At 37.6% G+C, this 25,765-nt stretch overlaps 1 protein-coding gene across 1 annotated transcript; it reads right to left on the bottom strand.

Moving 5' to 3' along the window:
• Positions 1-716: 716 nt before the first annotated feature.
• galnt9 (polypeptide N-acetylgalactosaminyltransferase 9) lies at positions 717-16,714 on the bottom strand. The gene is made up of 2 exons (XM_048186575.1): positions 15,520-16,714; positions 717-923 (listed from the first exon to the last, which is right to left on the bottom strand). Exons 1-2 carry the CDS (start codon positions 15,758-15,760, stop codon positions 739-741), a joined length of 426 nt encoding a protein of 141 aa, XP_048042532.1. The 5' UTR covers positions 15,761-16,714; the 3' UTR covers positions 717-738.
• Between the last annotated feature and the right edge of the window lie 9,051 nt (positions 16,715-25,765).

Below are 25,765 nucleotides of genomic sequence, written 5' to 3'. Positions count from 1 at the left end.
ATTACTAAAATTAAAACCATTTTTGTTATTTGAAATAAAATAAACGTTAACTAGATCAACAAAAAAAAGATTAAAAAAATATTTTAAAAATTGAACTTATTTTATTTCACCTAGTTCCCAAAGAAACATTTGTCATTTTAATTTAGTTTAACTTGACGGACTAAACCAACTAAAACAAAAATGAATAAAAACTATATAGACATGAAAAAAAGGACAAAAACACACAAAAAATGAATAAAACTAAAAAAATAAAATTAAAATGGAAAATATAAAAATAAAAACAAATTCAAAATATTAATGAAAACCATAAGTGTCTCAATGGTACTGAAATAACATTAGTGCACTGTAAAAATATATATATATATATATTTTCATGATTTGTTATCACATTTTTTTTTCTTTTGTCAAATCAACTTAATTTATGTGGTTCAGATAACATCATATTTTGAGTTTCTGTTGATTAAACCAATCACCTTCATTGTGTTAACTAAAATGTTTAATTTCAATGAACTAGGTAACTTACTTACTTTTTTAAGTTAAACCAACAATTCTTTTTTTACAATGTACAAACATCTGAAAAATAAATTGAATGCATCAGACAAATTAAATTTCAGCCTTTTTTTAGGAGTGTGTGTCAGAGTAGAACAAAATGCCTTTGCACACTGCGGCTCGCCTAGACGTCTATTCTTATCTCAACCTCCAAGGGCATGTTCTGTGTTTAAAGTCATTGCAGCATACTCACTTTTTCGGCCTGTAGTCCGGAATGTTCCTGTCTAAAGAGATGCGGTCACTCAGTTGGGCATTGTAGCCATACTCCTCGTACCTCCCTTCGCTCTCTCGGCTGTCCTCCCCCAGCGTGGCAGCTGCACCGCCCTGTCCTAGACCTCCAGGACCCTCCACCAGACCCATGGGCTTGGCTAGACCTGAGAAACAATGGGGGGGAGAGGTTTGACTTCAGTTAACATGACAAAGGTCAGCATATCCCATAAGTACGGTAATACAAAACTGGGTTCATTACTGCAGGAATACCCACCGGTGACACACAAATCACATCTGCTGAATAAGAGTACGGGCGATAATTGGATGTTGGACACCAAGACACCACCTTCGCCTTTTGTCACCTCTTTCATACAGACCTCCCAGGGGGGAAAGGTGGAAAGCAAGTGAACTGTGTTTAAAGGGTTGTCAGTGCGGAGTAAGACTTCTTTCCCTTTGGAAATTCACCCAAAAATGTCTAATGCATCCTCTCGTTCTATGCTAATTAGAATGGGATTGAAGCAAGGCTTGTTTCCGGCACAAGGGACATCAAATGCTGTGTAGTTTGACACCCAAAGAATATGACACTGAAGAATTGCACAGAATATATCCATTATACCAGACAGCGAGTGCCAGACGGTTGTTCCTAATCAGAATCATTAGTCTTTCTGTTGAACTGTTGAAGTTTATGGTCAGAATAATTGACGTCTGGTTTTAAACCTTTGCCGTGCTCTTTAAAAGGGATGGAATACGTGTAACATCCATTACAGATGCTGTTTCATTTTGACATTTAAAAGAGCAAAATGATGTGTTTTACTGAATTATTAAGAGCTACATAAAAATTCGATCACGTTTCAGAAATAAATGTATGATCCAAAGATGTTCATTTTAAAGCCTTGAATTACAAAAGTGTTTCTAACTGGTACTACATTAAAAGAGAGAAATATCTTGCTGATTATATTTTATTTGCTCTTTTCATAAACTGTGTCATTGAAGTTCAGAATAGTTCAAAAGTGGCATGTTCTAAGCTGCAGCACAATATCAGTAAACGCATGTATATAACCGTACATTCTATATCAATGTTTCTATGTAGCTTTGCAACCATAAACAGCCAACGATAAGCTAATAAACTACTTTTTTACTAGTTTTTTTCTCAATTGTCATTATCAATACACTAGTCTCAGCCTTGTTTCAAAGTCGTCATCTGGTTGGTTGAATCGGTTGGATGTCCGGGAGACGTGTGTGTCCGTGCGTTCACACCATATTTACCGTAATTAAAGGATTGGTTCAATTTCAAATGAAAATCACCCCAAGATTTACTCACCCTCAAGCCATCCTAGGTGTATATGACTTTCTTCTTTCTGATGAACACAATCTGAGATATATTAATAAATATCCTGACGCATCCGAGCTTTATAATGGCAGTAAGCAAAATCAACGAGTATGAGCAGAAGAAAGTGCATCCATCCACATCCATCCATCATAATCGTGTACTTGTTGAATACAGAAGGCGGTCTGGTGGAAGCTAGATATTTTACTTCATTACTTGTTAAAGGGTTAGTTCACCCCAAAATTAAAATTATGTCATCAATGACTCACCCTCATGTTTAAGATTTTTTGAGATTTAGTCCAAGAGCTTTCTGTCCCTCCATTGAAAATGTATGTACGGTAGACTGTCCATGTCCAGAAAGGTAATAAATACATCATCAAAGTAGTCCATGTGACATCAGTGGGTTAGTTAGAAGTTTTTGAAGCATCGAAAATACATTTTGGTCCAAAAATAACAAAAACTACGACTTTATTCAGCATTGTATTCTCTTCCGGAATCCTTTCCATTGAATTGATTCCATTGAATTGATTCCATTGAATCCTTTCATCTGTCGGTGTTGGTAATGCACTTTTACATCGTTGTTTTTGGCAATTAGGACATCCGCGACATGCACACTTACGCACCATTTTAAAAAATATAGGAATACCGAAATACAAACAATGTAGAATAGCTTGAATACAGCGTGCGTCTCCTTCAGACTGTAAACGAAGCTTGGGCGCACCGGATATCACGTCAGCAGCATCTTACGTCAGCAGTGTCACTGCGGAGTCATGAACCTGGATTGACAACAGACCCGGAAGAGAAGACAATGCTGAATAAAGTCGGAGTTTATGTTATTTTTGGACCAAAATGTATTTTCGATGCTTCAAAAAATTCTAACTAACCCACTGATGTCACATGGACTACTTTGATGATGTTTTTATTACCTTTTTGGACATGGACAGTATACCGTACATACATTTTCAATGGAGGGACAGAAAGCTCTCGGACTAAATCTAAAATATCTTAAACTGTGTTCCGAAGATGAACGGAGGTCTTACGGGTTTGGAACGACATGAGGGTGAGTCATTAATGACATAATTTTTGGGTGAACTAACCCTTTAAATATGGATATTTTTCTTACACAAATGCATCGCTTTGCTTCAGAAGGTCTTTATAAACCCCCCGGAGCTGCGTGGAGTAAGTATATGATGGATGGATGTGGATGGATGCACTTTCTTCAGCTCATACTCGTTGATCCCGCTCACTGCCATTATAAAGCTCTGATGTGCCAGGATATTTATTAATATATCTCAGATTGTGTTCATCAGAAATAAGAAAGTCATATACACCTAGGATGGCTTGAGAGTGAGTAAAGCTTGGGGTAATTTTTATTTGAAAGTGAACTAATCCTTTAATTATGGTAGTTATGGTGTGAATGCAGCATAAACTAGTTTTGATTCGGTAGGAACTGTAAAAGGTGGCTGCTGTTTGTTTGCGGTGCTACGTGACCGACGTCTGTCTGTAATCTGTATAAACTGATGACGTATGATATCTGCGTGAACACGCTGACATTGTAAGGACATTGTATTATTTCATTCGGACTGAATATAAAGTTTGGACAAACATTTTAGGGTCCTACACCTTCCACAGACAATATATATAAAAATACATTAAGACCGATTAACATAGCGATTGCTATCAGGATATGAGGAGACTTTCAACCAGCACAGCAAAACATGTTTCTGTAGAAAATCACCTATTGCACCTTTAAGCTTAAGCTAAACAGAGAACTAATAAAAATGCCAAAAGCACATACACATTACTAAAACGTAAACTCAATTTAAAATGAAACTGAAATATAAAAATAAAAGCTTATTCAAAACTTATAATTAGTAGTAAAATACCACTGACAAGAAGCACTTAAAATCAGCATATATAAGGACATATCAGAGTTGATATTTCAGCTTATTATGACTCTGGATGTTCATGTTTCTCAAGACCAAACTTTTGAAACCTTGTCTACCAGGCAAAATCTTCTCAGATCATAAGTTTATCCCTTCACAAACATCATTGGAATTGATATGATATAATTACAGAATTATTCAGAGTGATTTTTGAGAAGGGATGGTTTGGCTCTGAGCGATAACCGTACTTGGCAACGGAACGTACAGATTGTGTCTTGGAATCCAAACCAGTCGGTTCCACAAACACCAGTTGGTGCAGCATTAAACCCTATTCCACCCTGAACCCAATAAAGTAACCACAAATGACTGGGTCCCAGCTGATCTACATAAAGCTTTCCAGGTCTGTCTCTCTTCCTGGCAGTCGTGACCTCCCAGAGTGTTGACTTGTCTTAGAGGCTGGGTTTTTGCATCATAGATGTTCTTGCAAGCTAGAGCTGAAATGGTAATCTCTCTCTGTTTTGTCTCTCTTTCACTGTCATTGTTTTGCCATTGTCTCGAAGGCTGCCTCTGTTGGCTGTTTCGAGAGAATTCTATTAGATAGAGGCCTGGCATTTTGACACTAATCCCTGAGAGCCAGCTGTCTATGGCAGAGAGAAACTGCAAATCACAATGACTTAAAGCTGCGGTCTGCTAATACAATGCAAAACGTTGAGGTGATAATATCATTTTCATGAACACAATTTTTTCAAACTGCATGTATGTTATAGTACAACAATGCTTTTGCTTACATACTATATCTCTCTGCTGAAAAACAAAAACAGTTTAAAGCAGGTTTGTTGGTTTAGAACATTTTGGTCACTGGTCAAGTGCTGGCCAACCAACTAAACAAGCTGAAAACTAATTTGACCATGCTGTGAGACCATCTAGACAATCTGAACACCCCTTTATCCAGTTTGGAAGACCATCTTGAGTAGACCAGGGTTGTCCAAACCTGCTCCTGGAGAGCTACTATCCTGCAGCGTTTAGCTCCAACCCTAACTAAACACACCTGAACCATCTAATGAAGGTCTTCAGCACTAGAAACTTCCAGGCAAGTGTGTTGGAGCTGGTCGGAGCTAAACTCTGCAGTGATATGGGCAGTAATGATGGCGTCAGTTTCATTATATCAATTCGAGCCCAAGTCTTCATCCTTTGGAAGTGGCAATATAGCACCATGAAAGTAGACTTAACGTATTTCCAACTTTAAGCTAACTAACTGATTGACGTTCTCAGATTATTTTAGTGGCTGCTAATAAATTTGGCAAAGTAGTTTTTTTTTGTTTTTTTTTGCTGCTGCTGCTGCTATTCAGCTCAGAGATGCTATTAATCAGTGTCTATGTAAATGTGTGTGTGCATGCGTGTGTACTTAGATAATAATATGCTTTGAAGGCAGTAAAGAGACAGCAGTGATTACATTGAGCTGAAGAAATTAAGTTTCAAAGACCAAAGGAAACGGGCTCTGTTTATGGACGAGCAATTATTCTGTTTTCTTCCCTTAAAATTCTACAGCCCTCTTGCCATTATTTCATCCTCCAAATGAAAAGAGCATGATAGAGACTAGGGATTTGTACATTTCTAGTTTACAAATCTTCAGTAATAAGATAAACATGAAGTCTAGAAGCTAATTGGCAGTTGTTTCTAAACCATTAGCACTGTTCTCTATTTCTCGATTTCTAGTTCTCAAAAAAAAATGCAACAAACAAGAAACCGTTTAAAGTTTGTTCACCAAAAAACTGAAATTTCTGTAATTAATTACTCACCCTGATGTCATTCCACACCCGTAAGACCTTTGTTGATCTTCAGAACACAAATTAAGATATTTTTGATGAAATCCGAGTGGTATGCGTGTGCTGACGCAGGAGCCGGCCAATAATGAGCCGGCGTTCGGACGTAGAACCTGGAAGCGCTGATGAAGGTCTTACGGGTGTGGAACGATATGAGGGTGAGTACTTAATTGACAGAAATTTAATTTTTGGGTGAACTAACAGACCAAAGCACTGAGAAAATAATAATTTATTTACTGTTTAACCATGGCTGATGGTATATCTAATTTCAAATTTTAAGAAAAATAAACAATGATTCTAAGGGTATTATTATATTCTTATTTTGAATAATAATTCCTGTGATATAGGCTAATAATTCAGGCATCAGATGGTAATAAAAATGTTTCTATAGGAAATATATCAGCACTGGAATTGTAATTGTTTCAGGTTTTCTATAAAACACATTTGTTCACATTTGTTTGACTCTAATTTGGTCTCAAAATGTCCACTAAAAAATATAGGACACCACTTTTTTTTTTTTTTTTGGAAAAGTGAAGGATGTGTGCCTGAAATCCATGATACTATGATTAGAGGGATGGAGTAACTCTCTCTCTCTGACATTCTCTCTCTTACTGTAATGGACTGGCCTTTCCAGACTCATTATTTTAACAGGCTGCTCGGCAGTCTGTCTTTGAGAAACGGCTTATGAACATATCCTGTTAGCTACTTTTCGCAAAAAGCTTTGAATTTCTTGACAGATAGCTCCAATTCCACTTTCTTTTAGAAGCATATTCTGTGCATGTGTAGTTCAGAAACATGAATACCTCACTCATGATAAGCTTTACAGTCCTGACAACCAGGATTCAGATCCCAACCCTGAGGAATTTTTATTTTTGCTAAGAGGTTATTGTTTGATAGCTCGCTAGACTTAACCGAGTTGTCAGTTTCAGTTTCATTAAGTATCAAACAGATCTCAGATGTCTCTTCTGAAGTTACTTTAGAAATAAGAATAGAAACAAATGAGACAATTGGTACTGTATTGGTATATATGATAACAGTACAGAAATTTAAAAAAAAAATGCAGATAGCATAGCTTAGATCATTCTTCAGAGAAGAATTTCATAAGAAATGTTGGAACTCATACTAAAATGTCTTACTTTGGAGTGCTGACTTTGGTCTCTTGGCAAATGTGATCAAAATCTGAGACACTGTTGAGATCTCTGCTCAAAGGAGTCATTAAGTCTTTATCTCAGAAGAAAAATCTGAGAATTGGGAGACTTCAGAAAAGTTCTCTCTCCAAAGTCTTCATTTTAATTTTATTGCTGTCTAATGTTGTGTTCAGACTATACGTTGCCTCCCAACCAATCATCGCTTCCGTCTTTAAAGACGTGTGATGTTACTGAAAAGGCAAAACTAGCGACCAACTTCCAGTGTTCGAAATCGCCCTCTATACCCTCATTCACTATTCCTGACACTCAACTATAAAACAGTACACCTGAAGGAGTGAATGAAAACAAGCGAGTGAATTCAGACACTGAGTGTGCCGGAACGGCTGGCGCTCTTGCATAGCTTGTGCTTGCAGTTTAATAATCATTTGAAACTTAGCAAACTACTGGTAGCTCCAGTAGTAATGAAAAGATTTATCTTGAACTAGCATGAACCTATGGAAACTCATGGAAACTAGCATATATAAACCTTAAGTAAACAATTTAATAATCAATTAAAAAGGAATTTATAGGATACTTGTATGATATTACTCTGAATCCACATTGGACCAACAGTTTAAAAAACGGATGGATGAATGATTCAGCTGCAGGCGCCATCTTCTGGCAAGACGGGGGAATTCATTTGGCATGACCCTCACAGTGCCTTATGGGTATTCTCTAGCCATTGAGTATACATCAGTTGTACACTCGTTGTTGCGGTGCATTATGGGATTGAATGAGTGCACTCAATAACATCCACTATGGTTTCGGACACCACTACAAATGGCTGTACCCTCAAATAGTACCCTATTTAAGGGTATAAGGGGAGTATAATGGCAGGAGTATTGCTCCCATAGCTCCACAAACTTTGCATAATCTAGCAGCAGCAATACCATCATCTCTCTTTTGTTTCACCATGTTTGAAAGCTGTGTAGAAGAGCTTATGGAAGAGCTGTGGAAGAGCTCATGTGCTCCTATTGGTCATCGGTATGTGACGGAACCCGTCACCGAAAAAAATTAAACATGCTAGTCTTTCCGATGGGGCGTTTTGAAGAGTAATAAGTCCACAACCAAATCAAATCACTGACTTTTTACGAATCACCACGACATTATTATAAAATAAAATTATACATATGCAATAATATTATAATATCTGTAATAATATAATAATATGCAATTTTATGATAAATATTCAATTATAACATTGAAAATATATAATAAAATAATTATAAAATATAATGTAATAAAATATATAAATTGTAGACAACAAATTTAAAGGTGCCCTAGAATTAAAAATTGAATTTACCTTGGCATAGTTAAATAACCAGAGTTCAGTACATGGAAAAGACATACAATGAGTCTCAAACACCATTGTTTCGTCCTTCTTATATAAATCTCATTTGTTTAAAAGACCTCCGAAGAACAGGCGAATCATAACACCGACTGTTACATAACAGTCAGGATCATTAATATGTACGCCCCCAATATTTGCATATGCCAGCTCATGTTCAAGGCATTACACAAGCCAGTATTAACGTCTGAGTCTGTGCACAGCTGAATCATCAGACTAGGTAAGCAAGAACAATAGCGAAAAATGGCAGATGGAGCAATAATAACTGACATGATCCATGATATCATGATATTTTTAGTGATATTTGTAAATTGACTTTCTAAATGTTTCGTTAGCATGTTGCTAATGTACTGTTAAATGTGGTTAAAGTTACCACCGTTTATTACTGTATTCACGGAGACAAGACTGTCGTTATTTTCATTTTTTAAACAGACTTGCAGTCTGTATAATTCATAAACACAACTTCATTCTTTATAAATCTCTCCAACAGCATGTAATGTTAGCTTTAGCCACGGAGCACTATCAAACTCATTCAGAATCAAATGTAAACATCAAAATAAACACTGTACTTACGCGATTAGACATGCTGCATGACGAACACTTTGTAAAGATCCATTTTGAGGGTTATATTAGCTGTGTGAACTTTGTTTATGCTGTTTAAGGCAAGCGCGAGCTCCAGGGGCGGGGAGCAGGATAATTTAAAGGGGCCGCAGCCTGAATCGGTGCATATTTAATGATGCCCCAAAATAGGCAGTTAAAAAAATGAATTAAAAAAAATCTATGGGGTATTTTGAGCTGAAACTTCACAGTCACATCCAGGGGACACCTTAGACTTATATTACATCTTTTGAAAACACATTCTACGGCACCTTTAAACATTTCAATCATATCAATTTAATTATGATACAATAACTGGACCAGTTTTAACAAGATGCTATAAAAACCTACTGTTACAGACCATGTAAATAACATCAACAACCGATGCAGGCCATGACCCTTTCAGCCACTGGCTCAAACCAATACGGTTTAATCCACTGTGTTTGTGGAGGTCTTTCAAGCCATCCATTCATGTTACTACCAGTCAAGTTTATGCTTTCTTGTAAAGTGCTCTGACAGCATTCAGGCCTGATGCACTTTTATTCAGAATTGCTTTAAATTATGTAACAAGATTTGAAAAAAAAAAAAAAAAAACTGGTCTTACTGGCCCTTTTATGGATTCCAGGACAAGAGATACTTCTTTTTGAGGTGATTTAGGGGCTGAATGAATATATAAATTCATGTAAAATCTGTTGCTAGTGCAGCATAAATATTCATGAAGAAAATGTGGTTAAGAGGACATGAATGGCAGGATTGGACAGTCCCCTTAGAGTCCACTGTGAATCTATTAGACAGTAAAATGTACTGGGTCATAAAGCATCAATGGTGGTGAAATACCTACTCAAAAGGCTGATTTATACCCAGAATTCATAAAGTAAGACAAGGTCATATAAATTATGAAACAATTTATAAAAAAACGTTTGAAAAAAAAAAAAAAAAACATTTAAATAATCTATAATCTTAATTATATTGCAAGAAGTTAGTTACTGATATTCTAACTTCTTCCATTGAATTTAATACTAACTCTAAATTGCTAGTACCAGGGAAATTACATTATCCATAGTACCAACACTCTGTATCAGAACAATGTTGGGGTGGTCATACTTTTTATAGATGTATGGTATATGGAACACCTACACAGCCTCATCCCTATAGGAGGCTCCCACACTGTGTGATAAGCCAAATATGTAATGATTAAGCTTGCCATTTAACACTACATAGAAGCTGCATCTAAGTGCCAAGTGTGTTTTACTGTGAAGCGCGAAGTATATATATATATATATATATATATATATATATATATATATAACCCCAGTTCTTTGTGGCAAAGATTCAACAAGGTGTTGGAAACATTCCTCAGAGATTTTGGTCCATATTGACGTGATAGCATCACACAGTTGCTGCAGATTTGTTGCTGCACATCCATGATGCAAATCTCTCATTCCACCACATCCCAAAGGTGCTCTATTGGATTGAGATCTGTGAAGGTCATTTGAGTGTGGTTCAAGAAACCAGTTTGAGATTATTTTACAGAAATCGAGACTCATTAGACCAGGCAACGTTTTTCCAATCTTCTATTTTCCAATTTTGGTGAGCCTGTGCAAACTGTAGCCTCAGTTTCCTGTTCTTAGCTGACAGGAGTGGCACCCAGTGTGTTCTTCTGCAGCTGTAGCCCATCTGCTTCAAGGTTCAACGTGTTGTGTGTTCAGAGATGCTCTGTAGACCTCAGTTGTATCGAGTGATTATTTGACTTACTGTTGCCTTTCTATCAGCTCGAACCAGGCCATCTCCACTGACCTCTGACATCAACAGTATGTGAAGTATTTCACTCACAGAACTGCCACTCACTGGATATTTTCTCTTTTTCAGACCATTCAACATAAACCCTGGAGATGGTTGTGCATTAAAATCCGGGTAGATCAGCAGTTTCTGAAATACTCAGACCAGCACATCTGGCACCAACAACCATGCCACATCAAAGTCACTTCAATCATCTTTCTTCCCCATTCTGATGCTCAGTTTGAGCTTCAGCAGATTTTCTTGACCATGTCTACATGCCTAAATGCACTGGGTTGCTGCCATGTGGTTGGCTGATTAGATAATTGCATTAACAAGCAGTTGAATAGGTGTACCTAGACATTAGTAAATGTAAACATATGTTACAATGGTAGGCACTGTAAACAGACTGTGTGGTCACAATTATGAATTTGGGACTACTGATATAAACTTCTTGTATGTTATATGTACAATATGTAGAATAATTGCAACAAAAAGAAAAAAAATAGGGATTTAAGGTTAGAAAGCATGAAGCTTACGGTGTCAGAATGCCAGTCCGAAGCACGACGCAACCAATAGCAATGCGTTATGACAACAACATCTCAGATAGTCTGATGGCAGATAAAAATAAATAGTAAATAAATTGCTTTCGAGTGATTCGTCACTAAAGTATGCATCAAATATGCTACATAGAAACTCAAACTCGAAACTCAAACAGCCCTCTTTGTTCTCGCACATCACGCCTGCATGTTCAGGCTTCCGAGCTTATATTTTATTAAAGGGGGTCCTTCACAAATGGGAACCTCATATTTGGGGGTCCTTGGCATCAAACCCGTTTTTAAATAACATATATCTAGAAATATGAATTAAAAATATATCAGCACAAAAAAAGGAATATTACAGCATTAAAGGAGGGCAAAATTGCCCCAAATATCTCCAACACTGCTGATAAGGACACCCAAGTACTGTACACCACTCAGTGTACACTACCATTCAAAACTTTTGAGTCAGTAAGATTTTTTTTAATACTTAAATTGATCAAAAGTGACAGTAATGACTTTTGCATTGTTACAAAAGATACCTATATCTGTTCTTTTAAAAATACTATTCATCAAAGAATCCTGAAAAAAAGTATCAGTTTAGTATCAGCACAACTGTTTTCAACACTGATAATAATAAAAAGAAATGTTTCTTGAGCACCAAAGAGTGATTTCTAAAGGATAATGTGACTTTGAAGAATAGAGTAATGGCTGCTAAAAATTAAGCTTTGTCTTCACTGGAATACATTTTTTTTTTTTTTTTTTTACATTGTATAATATTTCACAATATTATTATTTTTATGGTATTTTTATCAAATAAATGTAGCCTTGGTGAGCATAAAATACTTATTTACTTACTAAAAACATTATTAATAATAATAATAATAATAATAATAATTCGCACAGACCTAAACTTTTGAATGGTGTAGTCTTCTCCGTGTTTATCACTTCCCAGGTAGAAATCGGTTCAGTCTACCGTATCAGTGTTTGCGGAGGTAAACCGATCTACAGCTGTAGAAATTAAGCACACTTTAGCAGTAATGCTCATGGTAGATCTGCTGCCTAATCAAGGGACTAATTGCACATTCTCATAGCTCTGCATTTTTATAGCAGTCAGATAAAGGGTCTTTTCACAATAATCCAGCATTTCTAAACAACTATGTTGGAAAGGACCTACGTCTATCCCAGAATGGCTCTTTGCATCCCGGTTTTGTCCAAATAGTAATTGCCATTACACTTCCTGCGCTGATTAAATTAATCTATGCTATCGTAGTTTATTGTACTGTGTAGCTTGTGTACAATGCAAATTAATTTGACTCTTGTGACTCAAGTTAACTGATTTACATGCATTATTTAAGTAACTGCCAAATTATTCAGGTTTTATAGTGACATTTCCACCTCCCTCTCGCATCTTAGCATCACAACTATCCCTCAAGGCTAGATTAAGTTGAGTAAAGCAATCCTACAGAAAAATCAACATGCAGTTTATAGCAAACAATGAGGAACATCACAATATGACTTAAATGTATTGGTGAAAATCAAGTTTTTAATGTTGTTTATATGTCTATGTGGTGTTTTCAATATGCTTTAAAACAAACTATGTGCAAATTAATTTGTCAACACCACTGCTGAGTATTTTCTCCTTAAACCTGGGTGTATGATGTATATTACGAGGTTATGATGAACTATATGCCTTTCTCCTCCGACGTTCTGAGTTGTTCAAAGAGTTTGTACAGATACTGATTGTTAGAAGGCAGCTGTCTGACTTGGAACATGGTTTGTGTAACATTAGCAACAAATTATTAGCTGTTTGATAACATAGTCAAGCAAAAGGCTAATCATATTAATTACCGTTATGTGTCCGACATTGTAAAAAGTGATATTATTGTGCTGCATTTACCTCAGTAAGTTGACCGAGTGGATCTCTGAGCTGGCATGAGCGAGTGGAGGCATATTAGAGTTACATTCAAGCTATTTTGCACAGGAACAAGAATTTTTCACAGGAACAAAACGTTTAAATATGTAATTTTGGCAAGTTTTAAGATGAGTTTTAAAGGATAAAATTATTGACTACAGGGGTTAGGACTATGATTTCAACATTTTGCTAATCCTGGAACAACATTCCTGTCCGAAAACATAGTCTTAAAACTACCCCTAAACATAACCCTACCCATATCTTATCCCTAAAATCAGAGAGAAAAGATCACCAGTGTCCACACCTTCTTACACAAACTACATGCAATACAATGCAAGATGATCACTGGCTGTCAAGTTCAATTGCAATTTTGCCAGACTCACCACCGGTGCCCCTTCAAAAAACAGGTGCATGATCATGCTATGTACTATGATTCTCATCTAATGAACGTTGGGGGTTGTAACTGATGATACATCTGTCCATCTCAAACCAGAAGCACTGTCTGTGATTATGTTATAATGTTCTCTGTGAAATTATTCATCAAAGTAATGCTCATACAAACATTTACAGCATATTTGCTAAGATGTTTCAAGGGATAAGGGCGCCATCAACAGCCAGACAATTACTGCTTTCTTGTAAAACTCGCTGTGTCCTAGAAATGCAATCGGACCTTGGCATAATCCTCTGGGTCTCATTGTCAAGACAATAAACAACTGAAAAATGGACAATTACCTCAAATCACTATTGGAAGCAAATACGACAACAGAAATGTACTATCACATACAGTCGGCGAGTGCAATCTCGCAATTTTTATGCGCATCCGATAAAAATGTGTCAAAATAAAATGTATAATGCCCCCAACATCAAGAAGATTTGTGACAGACTGGTGAATTCTACAGAGTGGAAAAGCCTCCGGGGGAAATATGTGGTGGCACTTGTGCAGAATGAAAGCCCTTTCAATCAGTAGGGTACATTAGAGGGCTTTTTTGTAAAGCAGTGCCTCTTGGCTTTCCTCCAAATGTGAGAAGGATAATTCAAACTGACAGAGTGACCCCCTTCACACACAAATGGTGCCGGTCTTACGGAATAACAATCAGATCAAATAGATGCGCTAAGAAAAGCAAACAGGGAGTGATAGGTCTTTTAACAGACATTTAAAGGAAGGATAGCACATCACGTGAACTATGACCTTCATATGTTTTCCGGAGGAAAATGCTCTATGGTCTAGAAACATAATGATTGAGGAAATGGGCTCTAATATTCTAAGAAAAGAACTCAGAAGTGGGAGCACAAGTGTGGTTATGGCAAGAACAGATACGAGTGCATGAGAAGCAAGATCGCAGAAGGACCATTTCTTTTTACAGGCTTAGAGAATCTTCAGATTTTTTTTTTTTTTGCACTGACCTGTGGGATTATGTAGAATGGACTTAAAAATGGTCAAATCTACTATACAAAACTGAGAGTTCTACATTCTTATTGGTAGCTTAAGCATAATCAATTAAGCCAAAAATGCATGAACACAGAGGGGAAAGATAATTTGTTGAATTTTATGAATGACGCAGTGTCTAATTCAGTGGAAATCTGCAGATTTTTTATGGACATGAATATCTGTGAATACGGTAATTTTTCCCCAACCATGATTGGGAAATTTAGAACAATTCTGATTCATTGCTTCAAATTCTTGTATTGTTTTTGCTGTCAAAATAAATACATAAATAAACAGCCTATTGGTAAAAATTCTAACTATATATATCACATAATGTGTAAAACTTCAAGCACAAGAGAGGTCAGTTTTGTATTCCAGATTTAGACAAGTATGAATTGCATTTGAATTAAATATTAATTAAATTGGCCTTAAAGAATAATACACATATTGAAAGGCAAAACATACTCTGAGAAATGCGTATATTGTTGTCACAACTGTCATAATATAACAGAGAAGCAAGAAAACTTTCAGAACAACATCTCCGAAACATGCCTGGAGTTAGGGAAACAGGACAAAATGTATTACTGTTACAATCAGGCAACACTGTCCTTTCTCTAATTTCCCAGATAGCACTTTATATTTCAGCAATGACATTATGAAATCATATAATGCTTAATAGATCATTACATTTAATCAGTTAGGAGTGTGCTAACACTTTGAATGATATATTTTGATATGTGCACCTAATCCTGCCTTGATCTTCCTGGCATGTTTATTGCATCATAAACATGTCTCTGTTAATTGTCATGTGATAAAGTCGTTGACAATCTCAGTAAATTTCACAATAAAGTCCATAAAACACTGATTTATTATGCATTATATAATTCATGTAAATGACTTATTAATGCAAGTCAAAGATGATTAAAGCTCACATACCATTTAACTGGTTATAGACCACATCTTCTAGTCGCTCGAGCCTTTTGAGAATGGACTGTCTGTCCATGGAGTTCGTAACTTTGGCATTCCTGCCTCGCAGTCTCTGATCCGACAGCCTCCCGAGCTGCACGAGCTCTTCGGATCGGTCCTGGATCCTGCAGTAGACCGAGAACAAGATGATCCCGACGAACACCAGAATGTTGACCGTCAGCAGAGTTTTGATCTTGCGTGCCACAGCCATTAAAGCCCGAGAGCGACACTGTCAGACCCCTAATATTGATCCATATGATCCGCTGTGGTGGGAGCTGTCCTTTCAGCACCACACACAACCCGCGCGCTCCGCAGTTTCACAAGCTTAACAGCTGATCAACGCGCGTATATGATGATGCAAGTATATATGATATATAAGTAAAACACGCAATAGAGGTTGCAATCAGATCTCACCGCCTCGGGTTCTTCTGCTGACCCCCATTACAAACGTTTAGAAATGTGTCAGAGCAGCCTACGGAGATTAAAAGCACGCGTTTAATCACGCTGTGCACTCATGAGTCAAAATGCATGAGATGTGCACGGTTCAGATGGCTCATTTTAAATGTCAGTGCATGTCAAACAACGATCCTCCGTGTGCAGCATCCTTCATGCGACTCTATCTGTAAAAGCAAAGATGCATCGCGCTCGGGCATCGAAATAAGACACGATTTAGATGAGCGGGCAGATGAAATCCACAATCCTTATGCAACGAACGCAGGTGGAAGTAAAAAAGACGCTGTCAAGCGACGGTTTGCATGGAAGCGTTCTTCTCTCGCGCTCCCCGCATGCTCCCTCCCTCACATCCCGCTTTTCACGCGCTGCTCAGCGCTCTGGTGACGTCGGCATTCTCATAAATATTCAACAGACTGTGTGAGGGGATGAAAGGCTGGAATATGATAGATGATGAGGATAGCTGTTGGATTACATTCTAATGTTTTCACGGAGATTGGCCAATTGAATTACAACTCGTAGAGTTTGTGTAAGAATAATGGTTTGCAATGTTTCGCCCGAGTGTAAATGTCGTATTTCCAAGGATTAGGCTAATACAATCACTAGGTCATTAACGAATTAATAAATACATTAACTTTTTTTTTTAGTTTAAAGTACTTTCATCATCTTACTTGTAAATTATCGTAGAGCTTGCACTATAAGAAAAATAGACCTTTATAAAATTGAAACAATCAAGACGGACACAACAATATTAATTTATATATTATTATTATTGTTCTGAAAGACTTGTCTTCCTCTATTTTGAGTTCTCTCGTTGTGTCTCTTGCCAGTTCGTTCTTTCAACCTGTGTTATTATTTTCTTGCATTTACTTGGCACTGTCTCCTGAGCTTCTACAGCCTATTACTTTTGTTTACCATGAAGGAATACTTAAGTCTTCCGAGAAGCATTTTCAAACGTTTCTGTAACCACAAAAGCAAAATAAATAATACAGCGAGTCAGCCAGGATGCACTTAATATGCTCGCGAAGTTACATTCATCTGAAGAGATTAGGCTCAAAAAAGTGAGTTATTTTGTTATTTTTGTGACACGTTTTGTGTCGTTTTGTGTACATAATTGACACAAATTGTGTAAATATAACACATTGGTGTGTAGAAAATGAGCAGGAATAACACATGGTTGAGTTAAAAGTAACACAAAATGTGTTGTCCTTAACTAGACACACAGGTGTGTTAAGAAATAACACATGTTGTGTTGTTTTTAACACATCTGTTTTAAGATACTAAATCGTAGGTTGCTCGAGCATTTTCCGTCATCTAACGGCAGTACATCGATATTGTCATATTACTTCATTTACTGTAAAATGGATTTGAAAGGATTACGAAAAAGAAGACAATCAATTACATTATATAGCTTCAGAAGACCTGGAATAGGGCCCGAGTCACCAGTTGGGAAAAGTTACTTTTAAAAGTAATGCATTACAAAGTAACTAATCGAGTTACCTATTTACTTTTTATGGAAAGAAATGTGTTACGTTACTTTTGCGTTACTTTTTTCCAATCTTGGCTGAGCTTGCTTGTTGGATTTTTAATAACACACACACACACACAAAGCCTCACCCCTTATTTACATTGCACACGTCTGCAATGAGTTATGGCTCCTGCAAGGTTTTGTTCCGCCCTCTGTGGTATCAACTCATACAAGGAGCATTTCAGAAGTGAAGCGGTTGGATTCGCGAGACCACGAGATTTGCCTGTCCAGTGTTGTTTTCCTTGATTTTTTTGTGTGTTTTTAATGGCTAAATGGTTGTATTTTGTCTGGTTTAAAGGTGCTGTAAGTAGAATTTGAACTACACTGTTGGACATTGTTGATATTTAAAATCAACCCAAACAAACCCACCCCTCTCTTCATTGCTCCGCCTCCAAAACTTGCACTCCATTCTGCTCCGAGTCGGTCTCGAACCCCGGCCCGATCGCCACTGGCATGTGAGGTGAACGCACTATCAATGACGATTAGCAGTCGCAGTGTGCAGTGGTTTACCTGCACAACTCTCACTATCTGGCCGCTGTTACACACGCAATGCAAGTGGATGTCTGTTTATCACAGCTGACATGCAACAAAAGGTGCAGTTGATGAACGAACGACAAGGAAGCACAAAAAAATGAACATACAGTACACAAGAGTAAATACAAAGTGTTAATTGTTAGTCGCAAACAGCACAGCAGCTCCAGACAATCAAAACCATGCTGTTACTCACATGAGCAGCGGGATCAAAGCAGCCTCCGTGTCTGTTTTCAGGCCTGGAAAGCTTTTCTAATATAAACGCGGGTCCTAAAGCGCTTGCCCAGGCATAAACCTTCATTCCAGTGATATTCTTTTGAGCTCTTTTGTATTGTGTCCAATTTCTCGTTTTAGTTTTTTTTTTTATTATTATTTTAAAATCTCCCTCTTGCTCGTTCTCTCTCCTTGACCATTATATGTCCCCTAATGCTGATTGGTTAGACATTTGTTGTTGGTATCAGGCGACTAACCTCCAAATACTACTGAGTCGTCCTTTAATTGTGTTTATTGATATGCCCTATTAAAGTTTTTCAACTTCGAAATTCTTGTCATCAGTTTCTGGCCTCCTAGTGATGTGAAATATGATCGGGAGTTTACACAGGGTGATTATTTTGACTATTTTATATTTGAGCTGCGCGGCTTGGATGCGGCGTCCGTCAAAAATAGACATGGCGCCTATCTTTAGTGAAGCGGCGCGGCAAGCTGCTTCTGAGCACGGCCAGTGTAAACACAAGCACTGACCAGAGTGGCCAGTAGCCACAGATGCGTACACTGTAAATAAGGGGTCAGACTTGTGGACAGGAGAGACAATAAATAATAAATGGGAAAACAAACTTGAGTTACTTCTTTTAAAAAGTAAATCAGATATTTTGTTTACATTTAAAAGTAATGATTTACTTTGCTTGAAAAAATAAATATGATTACGTAACTCACGTTACTTGTAATGCGTTACCCGCAACACTGGTGATCACATTAGCAAAATTTCGATCCATTGTCTATAGTCAATGTTGTAGTGATGCATGAAGCACAGCTCACACAGAAGTCATTTTTTAAACCAGGAAGCTTTCTGTAGGTCAATGAGGTGAATCCACATAATCAACTTGAACCCATTGCAATCTCTGCCTCTCAATCGCATGGGTTTCTATTGAAATGACTGGATACCATCTGTGAAAATTCACAGAACAACAGTCAATGTGAGCACACCTTTATGGTGATCTGCCATCCTTTTGAAGCTCGACATATTCAGTCCCTATTCATATAAAAAAGAAAATACATTGCTTGTAAAAGACATTATTCAACATTTCTCAATTTGTGTTTCACAGCAAGCAAATTATAACAAAATCTTCACTTTTGGGTGAACTAACCTTTTTATATAAACAGTATTGAGCACACTCATTTACACATGAGCAGACCTGACACATGCACAAAGCAAGGGCAATTCTAACACCATGTTATGTTGAATGCTTGCCATGGGAGCTGCCTGACCAGTGATTCAATCTAAATAATGAATCCGGTAAGTTGCAACTGAACAGATGGAGAGACAGAGAAGGAAAAAGAATGGCAATGTCAGCTAGAGCATAGCAATATATGATGCATACATTTTTTATACTATACAGTATGAACACTGCTGCATATATGCATTTTTCTGTATTAATAGATACAAAGATGAGACGACTGCCCCAATGTGCAGTGTTCAGCGAAAGCACATTGTATCCCATAATGCAATTCCATTTCAGTGTGAAAAGTGAACCAGAAGTGATTATAAAGCATGATCTGATTAGAATTCGAATGTCAAAAGTTATTATTTTTTTGAAATAGGATTACAAATGCAGAATAAGCATGTTTAATTTCCTAGATGAAAACTAGATGCCACATACTACTATGTAAAATCAGTGTAGTATATGCAGTATACTAATATTTAATTTTGAACATTGCCTATGTGTGTGTGAGAGAGAATGCTTTCACCTGATTAGACACAGTAAAGTGGGCCACCAAATTCAATTTCATTTCCACAGATGTATTATAGCATTTGAATTTATCCCGGTTAACCGTATTCAATGCACGCCTCTTTTATTTACAGAGCAGCTAGGGTGGGAACTGTGAGCTGGCACAGACACATTTTACTGTCTCGTAAGGTTTCTTACACCTCAGACTGCTGTCAAGATAGTATCAACAAATGTAGTGCTCATAGGCAACAGCTGTACTGCTAGACTAATCAAATAAGTCATAAGTCAAGAGCAGGTGAAGAGGTTTCTGCCATATGAATCCTAAAAAATCGTTAAAAAGGAAAACATCGTGCCCTGTTTGTGTTAACTCAGATTTGTTCAGCCAGTCTGACTGTAGAATGGAAGCTGCAAACACTCACACAAATTGTAAGATGAGCAAACATCGCCTGGAGGTTTTAGAGTTTAATCCTCTCAAAGCAACCCATGCAGCCTCGGTTACATGGTATCTTCAAAATAAAATAATAAATAATTTAAAGAATAAAGATAGAAAAACTCAGGAGAATTCACTCAATAACATCCTAATGCATGCATGCTGTTTGAGAGAGTTGGCCGTGAGTTGACTTGAAATGTTAAATTGATACGATGGTTCCCATGATGCTTTCAAAATAAATAAAAAAAATCTCTGAAATCGTGTAGATTCACCTGTTTTTTCCCCCTGCATTCTTTCATGTTTATTTCAGTTTTACCTACTTCAAAGCCAACATAGTCTTCTACCTACAAATAAGGGAGTTCAAAATGAAAGAACAGGAGATATGTATTCATCCAATCACATTGCAGCTTGAGGGTATATAAACGTCCGCTTGCCACACTCCTGTGAATCCACCCCAAATCTCTTTTTTAAAAGGTTAGTTCACTTTAAAATGAAAATTACCCCAAGCCTGACTTTCTTATTTCTGATGAACACAATCGGAGTTATATCAATAAATCTCCTGACGCATCCAAGCTTTATAATGGCAGTGAATGGGACCAACGAGAATGAAGCTCAAGAAAGTGCATCTGTCCATCATAAAAGCACTCCACACGGCTCAAGGAAGCGAAGCGGTGCATTTGTGTAAGAAAAATATCCATATTTAACAAGTTATAAAGTAAAATATCTAGCTTCTGCCAAAGCGCCTTCCATATTCAACTTAAAGGCAGGAACACACCAAGCCGACGAGCTAGTGGCGACGAAAGCAGACTGCGGGGTTGGCTCACGTTGGCAGCGTATGGGTCCAAAGTTGCCCTGACACACCAAACCAACGCTCGACAACCGACGGCCAAGTAGCATGTCCGTTCTGCGCCTGCGTAAGATGAAATGCCTTTCCGTACCAGCAGGTGGCAGTAGCTGAACAGCCAATCAGAATGAACAGATGGCCCGACGGACCGACGAGCTCCAACGCCGATTCAACATCTGCCGGTAAAAAGCCGACGAGGACTAATTTCAGCCAACGATGCAGAACACACTAAGAATTCTTAGACGGCCGACGAACCAAAACTGCCCGACGGCCGACCATTGCCTTGGTGTGTTCCTGCCTTAAAAAAGCGTAACTCATGTCGTGTCAGTTACGCGTTTTTCATCATATGAACAGGGTAGGCGTAGGACGTAGCGTAAGCATTTTGATTTACACGTTCTTCGTAAGTTAAATACTGAAGATGGTCTGGCGGAAGCTAGCTATTTTTTTTTCTTTATAATTTGTTAAATTTGGATATTTGTCTTACAAACGCATCGCTTTGCTTCAGAAGGCCTTTATTAACCACCCAGAGCCGTGTGGAGTTCGTTTATAATGGATGGATGTACTTTCTTGAGCTTCAGATTGTGTTCATCAGAAAGAAGAAGGTCATATACACCTAGGATGGCTTGAGGGTGAATAAAGCTTGGGGTAATTTTCATTTTAAAGTGAACTAATCCATTAATAGTCCATGAGAGAAATGTAGAGTTTAAGTTGATTCTCATTCCTCCATCATGAACAGAAAGCTGAATATATTTATCTTTACCTCATTTAAGGATTATATAAAAATGTGAACTCTTGAATTAACTTGTATGTCTTCTCCTTACTGTAGCTTAAGACATGTATGTCATTTGTTCTCATATGCGAAACAAGAACTGGCTGTCTTTGCAGAATTTAATTAGTTTTCCTGCCTAATGTGAATTGCATTACAGAAAATGCTGATTGGGTTTGTTAAGACGTCTGCTAAAACAGATGGGACTGGGAAATGCTTGCATTTTCTCCCAAACAATAGAAAGCATGTGATTGCTGCTGATAGACTAAAGCTACTGTGATAGTGTTACTATTAACCGCAGTTTTCAGTTGCTGAACAAATTCTAAAAATTTGAATTGAACTGGGTAAAATATTTAAATGTTTATAACTATCAGTGATGTTAATTTTTTTTTTTGAGCCACGGTTTTGTTCACACGTGACGTACTGTAGGCCATATTTGGCATGAAACGGAAACTGCGACAGTCTTTTTTTCTCTATTGTGACATATATTTTTGAGGAAAAGGCATCGTTAACAAGAAAACATAAAGAGCGGGACTTGATTTTGTCCATGAGGAATTGATTGGATTGTTTACACACAGGTAAATCATTCAAAATAAACACTGCAATATTCCATAATAAATAAATAAATAAATAAAATAATAATCAAAAAGGAAAAGCTGAAGAAAAAGCTATAGACAAATTTTCTTCACAGTTGTGCTATTGTTGGTGCTCAAAGTTTTCATGTATTTTATTGAAGTTCAACACTAAGACAGAAAATAGAAATATACCTGCACCAAGCTGATCCTCAGTGACATGCTTTATTTGTGCTTTTACTCCACACAGAAGCTAAGAGCCGATGCCACTTGCCTTTCAGTGCTTTTAGCAGCATTAGCTCAAGGGGAAGCCAGTCTTTCCTAGTACACCTAGTTGTCAGACACCAATCTCACCAGACCTGAAAAGAAGAGAGTGAGAGAAAGAGTGAGTGAGAAAGAGTAAGAGTACTTAAGGGAGAGCTGAAGTAATGTGTCTTTACCCAGCAGCTCCTCTGTAATTCAGACCACCGGCCTCTCCTACACAGCCGTTTCAAATTAACAAGCATATCATTAATCAGCAAATTGAGTAACTGTTATTTATCAGTTACTTAAGGTGCATAATCATCAAGTTAAGCTATTTATTTATTTATTGGTTTGTAGTTCAGAAATTAAGTGGCTACACAAAACGTATTGCAACTACAGGTTTTGCTCATTAGTATCATATATACCTAGATATTTTTAGACTGTGGTAATACCATTTTTTTTTTTTTTTTTTTTTTTTTACATAAATATTCTTCAAAGTATATGACATGATAGTATGTATATAAGTAGTAGTAGTATGGTATGATATATTTACATTAATTAATTTAGCAGATACTTCTATCCACTGCAGCTTTCAAATTAGGATAATACAAACAAGATTTGGCAAAGCTGAATTTTCAGTAGCCATGACTTGCAGTCTTCAGTTTCACATGATCCTTCAGAAATCATTTTAATATGCTGATTTGGTACTCAAGAAACATTATTACCCATGTTACAACCAGTTTTAAACTCTATAGTATGGGCCATATGTCCCCACATAGATGGCAATATCTGAAATCCTTGTCCTTGTGGGGACAGTTTTTGGTGCCCATGAGTAAAACAGCTTATAAATCATACTAAATGATATTTTTTGAAAATGTAAAAATGCAGAATGTTTTCTGTGAGGGTTGGGGGTAGGGTTATAGGATAGAATATACACAGTATGTACAGCATAAAAATACCAATAAAACATGGAAACCCAATGTGTGTGTGTGTGTGTGTGTGTGTGTGTGTGTGTGCATATATATATATATATATATATATATATTTATATATATATATTTATACAACAGTTCTGTCTGGTTCTCGAATCTGATTGGCTGATAGCCATGCGATATTTCAGTGATAACAGCACTCCTACTGCCTTTTCACCGTTTGTATCACTTCGCTTGAAGTGACCGTCATGGCGGCCGATCAAATCAACCGTAATTTTTACAAATACTACTTCTTGTACCACGAACTGTAGTTTTAATAGTTTTTTAGGCGAGAATGTTGTTGTTTAGACCTGAAATATGTGACTCATATTTAATAACAGCGCCTATTTTACAATTTGTTTTGACGTTTTTGGAGATGCAAGCTCGAGTGCGTCAGCGGCCGTTCAGTGCTTCTGTAACCGCCGAGAACAGCTTAATCTCGGCCAATGCCTCGGGGATTTGCCGCTGGCTCTTATAGTGGTTAAACATGAGACATAATTCAATTTGAGTACATAGAACGGGCAATCTTTGGTCTTATTAATCTATTATTTGTTCCAGAGCAAGTCGAATTGTGCTATGTTAAATTTGATAATAATAAACGTTACGTTACATCCTTATATAGCATATTGGCTACAACTAGACGGGACATATCAGACTCTTCTCTCTAATACTGTACAAAATTCAATGTGTTTCAATGAAGCGACTCAACGTTCCTTCGTTACTAGTTCTAAAGTGACGTTTTAGACTTAGTAACGGAGGCTTGGTTCAACTGACAACTTGAGTTTTGAAACGTTCCTTCGTTACTAGTTCTGAAGTGACGTTTTAGAATTAGTAACGGAGGCTTGGTCCAACTGACAACCTGAGATTTGAATCCGTGGCGGAAGGAAGTAGTGCTGCACAAAAGAGGGTTTTAAAGACACTCCGTTGTTGTTCTTATTTATTTACACACTCGTGCCGTCGAACTGTTGTATAAACGCAATATCACACTCGTAGCCGTGCCATATGGCTGTATATCAGCACGCTGTGATTACCTACGGCACTCGGCCTGCGGCCGCACCACCAGCGTCTACGGACAAGACGGCCGCTCCGCCAGTGTCCACGGACAAGATGGCCGCACCGCCAGCATCTACGGACAAGACCGCCACTCCGCCAGCGTCAACGGACAAGATGGACACTCCTGCCTCCGCCGAGCTTGTCCCAGTCTTCGCCGAGGCTGCTCCAGACTCTGCACTCAAGCCCGCTCCAGTCTTCGCCGAGCCCGCTCCTGACTCCGCACCAGAGCCCGAGTCAGCTCCAGACTTCGCACCCAAGCTCCTTGCCCTGCCGGCGTCACCCGAGCTCCCTGTCTTGCCGGCACCACCTAAGCTCCTTGCCCACGAGCCCGCTACAGACCTCACTGCAACCCACGAACCCGCTACTGCCGCTACTTTCCTTCCTTAAAATCTTTTTTTTTTTTATCATAAAATGTACAATGTTGCTCTCAGTCAGATGGCACTTCTCCTGTAAAAACAAAAACGTGATGCAAGTGTATGATATTGATGACATCACCACAGCTCTGGTCAAACTGACAGTGTTAGTACTGACCCCATGTTACAACACTACCCAGTCTCCACCTATACACACACACACAATACTAGATAGACAGATATACATATAGAATGATAGATAGAATGATACAAGTAAAATGATAGAACGACATACAGACAGAGAGAGAACCCTAGCCATATTAGCCCCACATTACTGTCCTAGAAAAACCTTTTGTTCTGAACTTTTAGTGTAATATACAGTATAACGACATTAATCCACTGGAGTGTCTACAAGCCTGCAGCTACCCAATCCTGCCTGATTACATTAATATGCTTATTAAACATTTAAGAAACATTATATATTGAGTTATATAAACAATTATAAACAAGATTTTGTTTATTGACTTAA

This window comes from Megalobrama amblycephala, linkage group LG4 (genome assembly GCF_018812025.1).
Source record: "Megalobrama amblycephala isolate DHTTF-2021 linkage group LG4, ASM1881202v1, whole genome shotgun sequence".
NCBI classification, from domain to species: domain Eukaryota; kingdom Metazoa; phylum Chordata; class Actinopteri; order Cypriniformes; family Xenocyprididae; genus Megalobrama; species Megalobrama amblycephala.
Note: the sequence above shows the minus strand (reverse complement) of the source record. Positions and strands in the feature narration are given on the sequence as shown.

Coding starts and splice junctions, on each gene's coding strand:
- galnt9 (XM_048186575.1), bottom strand. CDS start 15,760: ATGGCTGTGGCACGCAAGATCAAAACTCTGCTGACGGTCAACATTCTG. Junction 924..15,519: donor GGTCTATAACCAGTTAAATG/GTATGTGAGCTT, acceptor ATTGTTTCTCAG/GTCTAGCCAAGCCCATGGGT.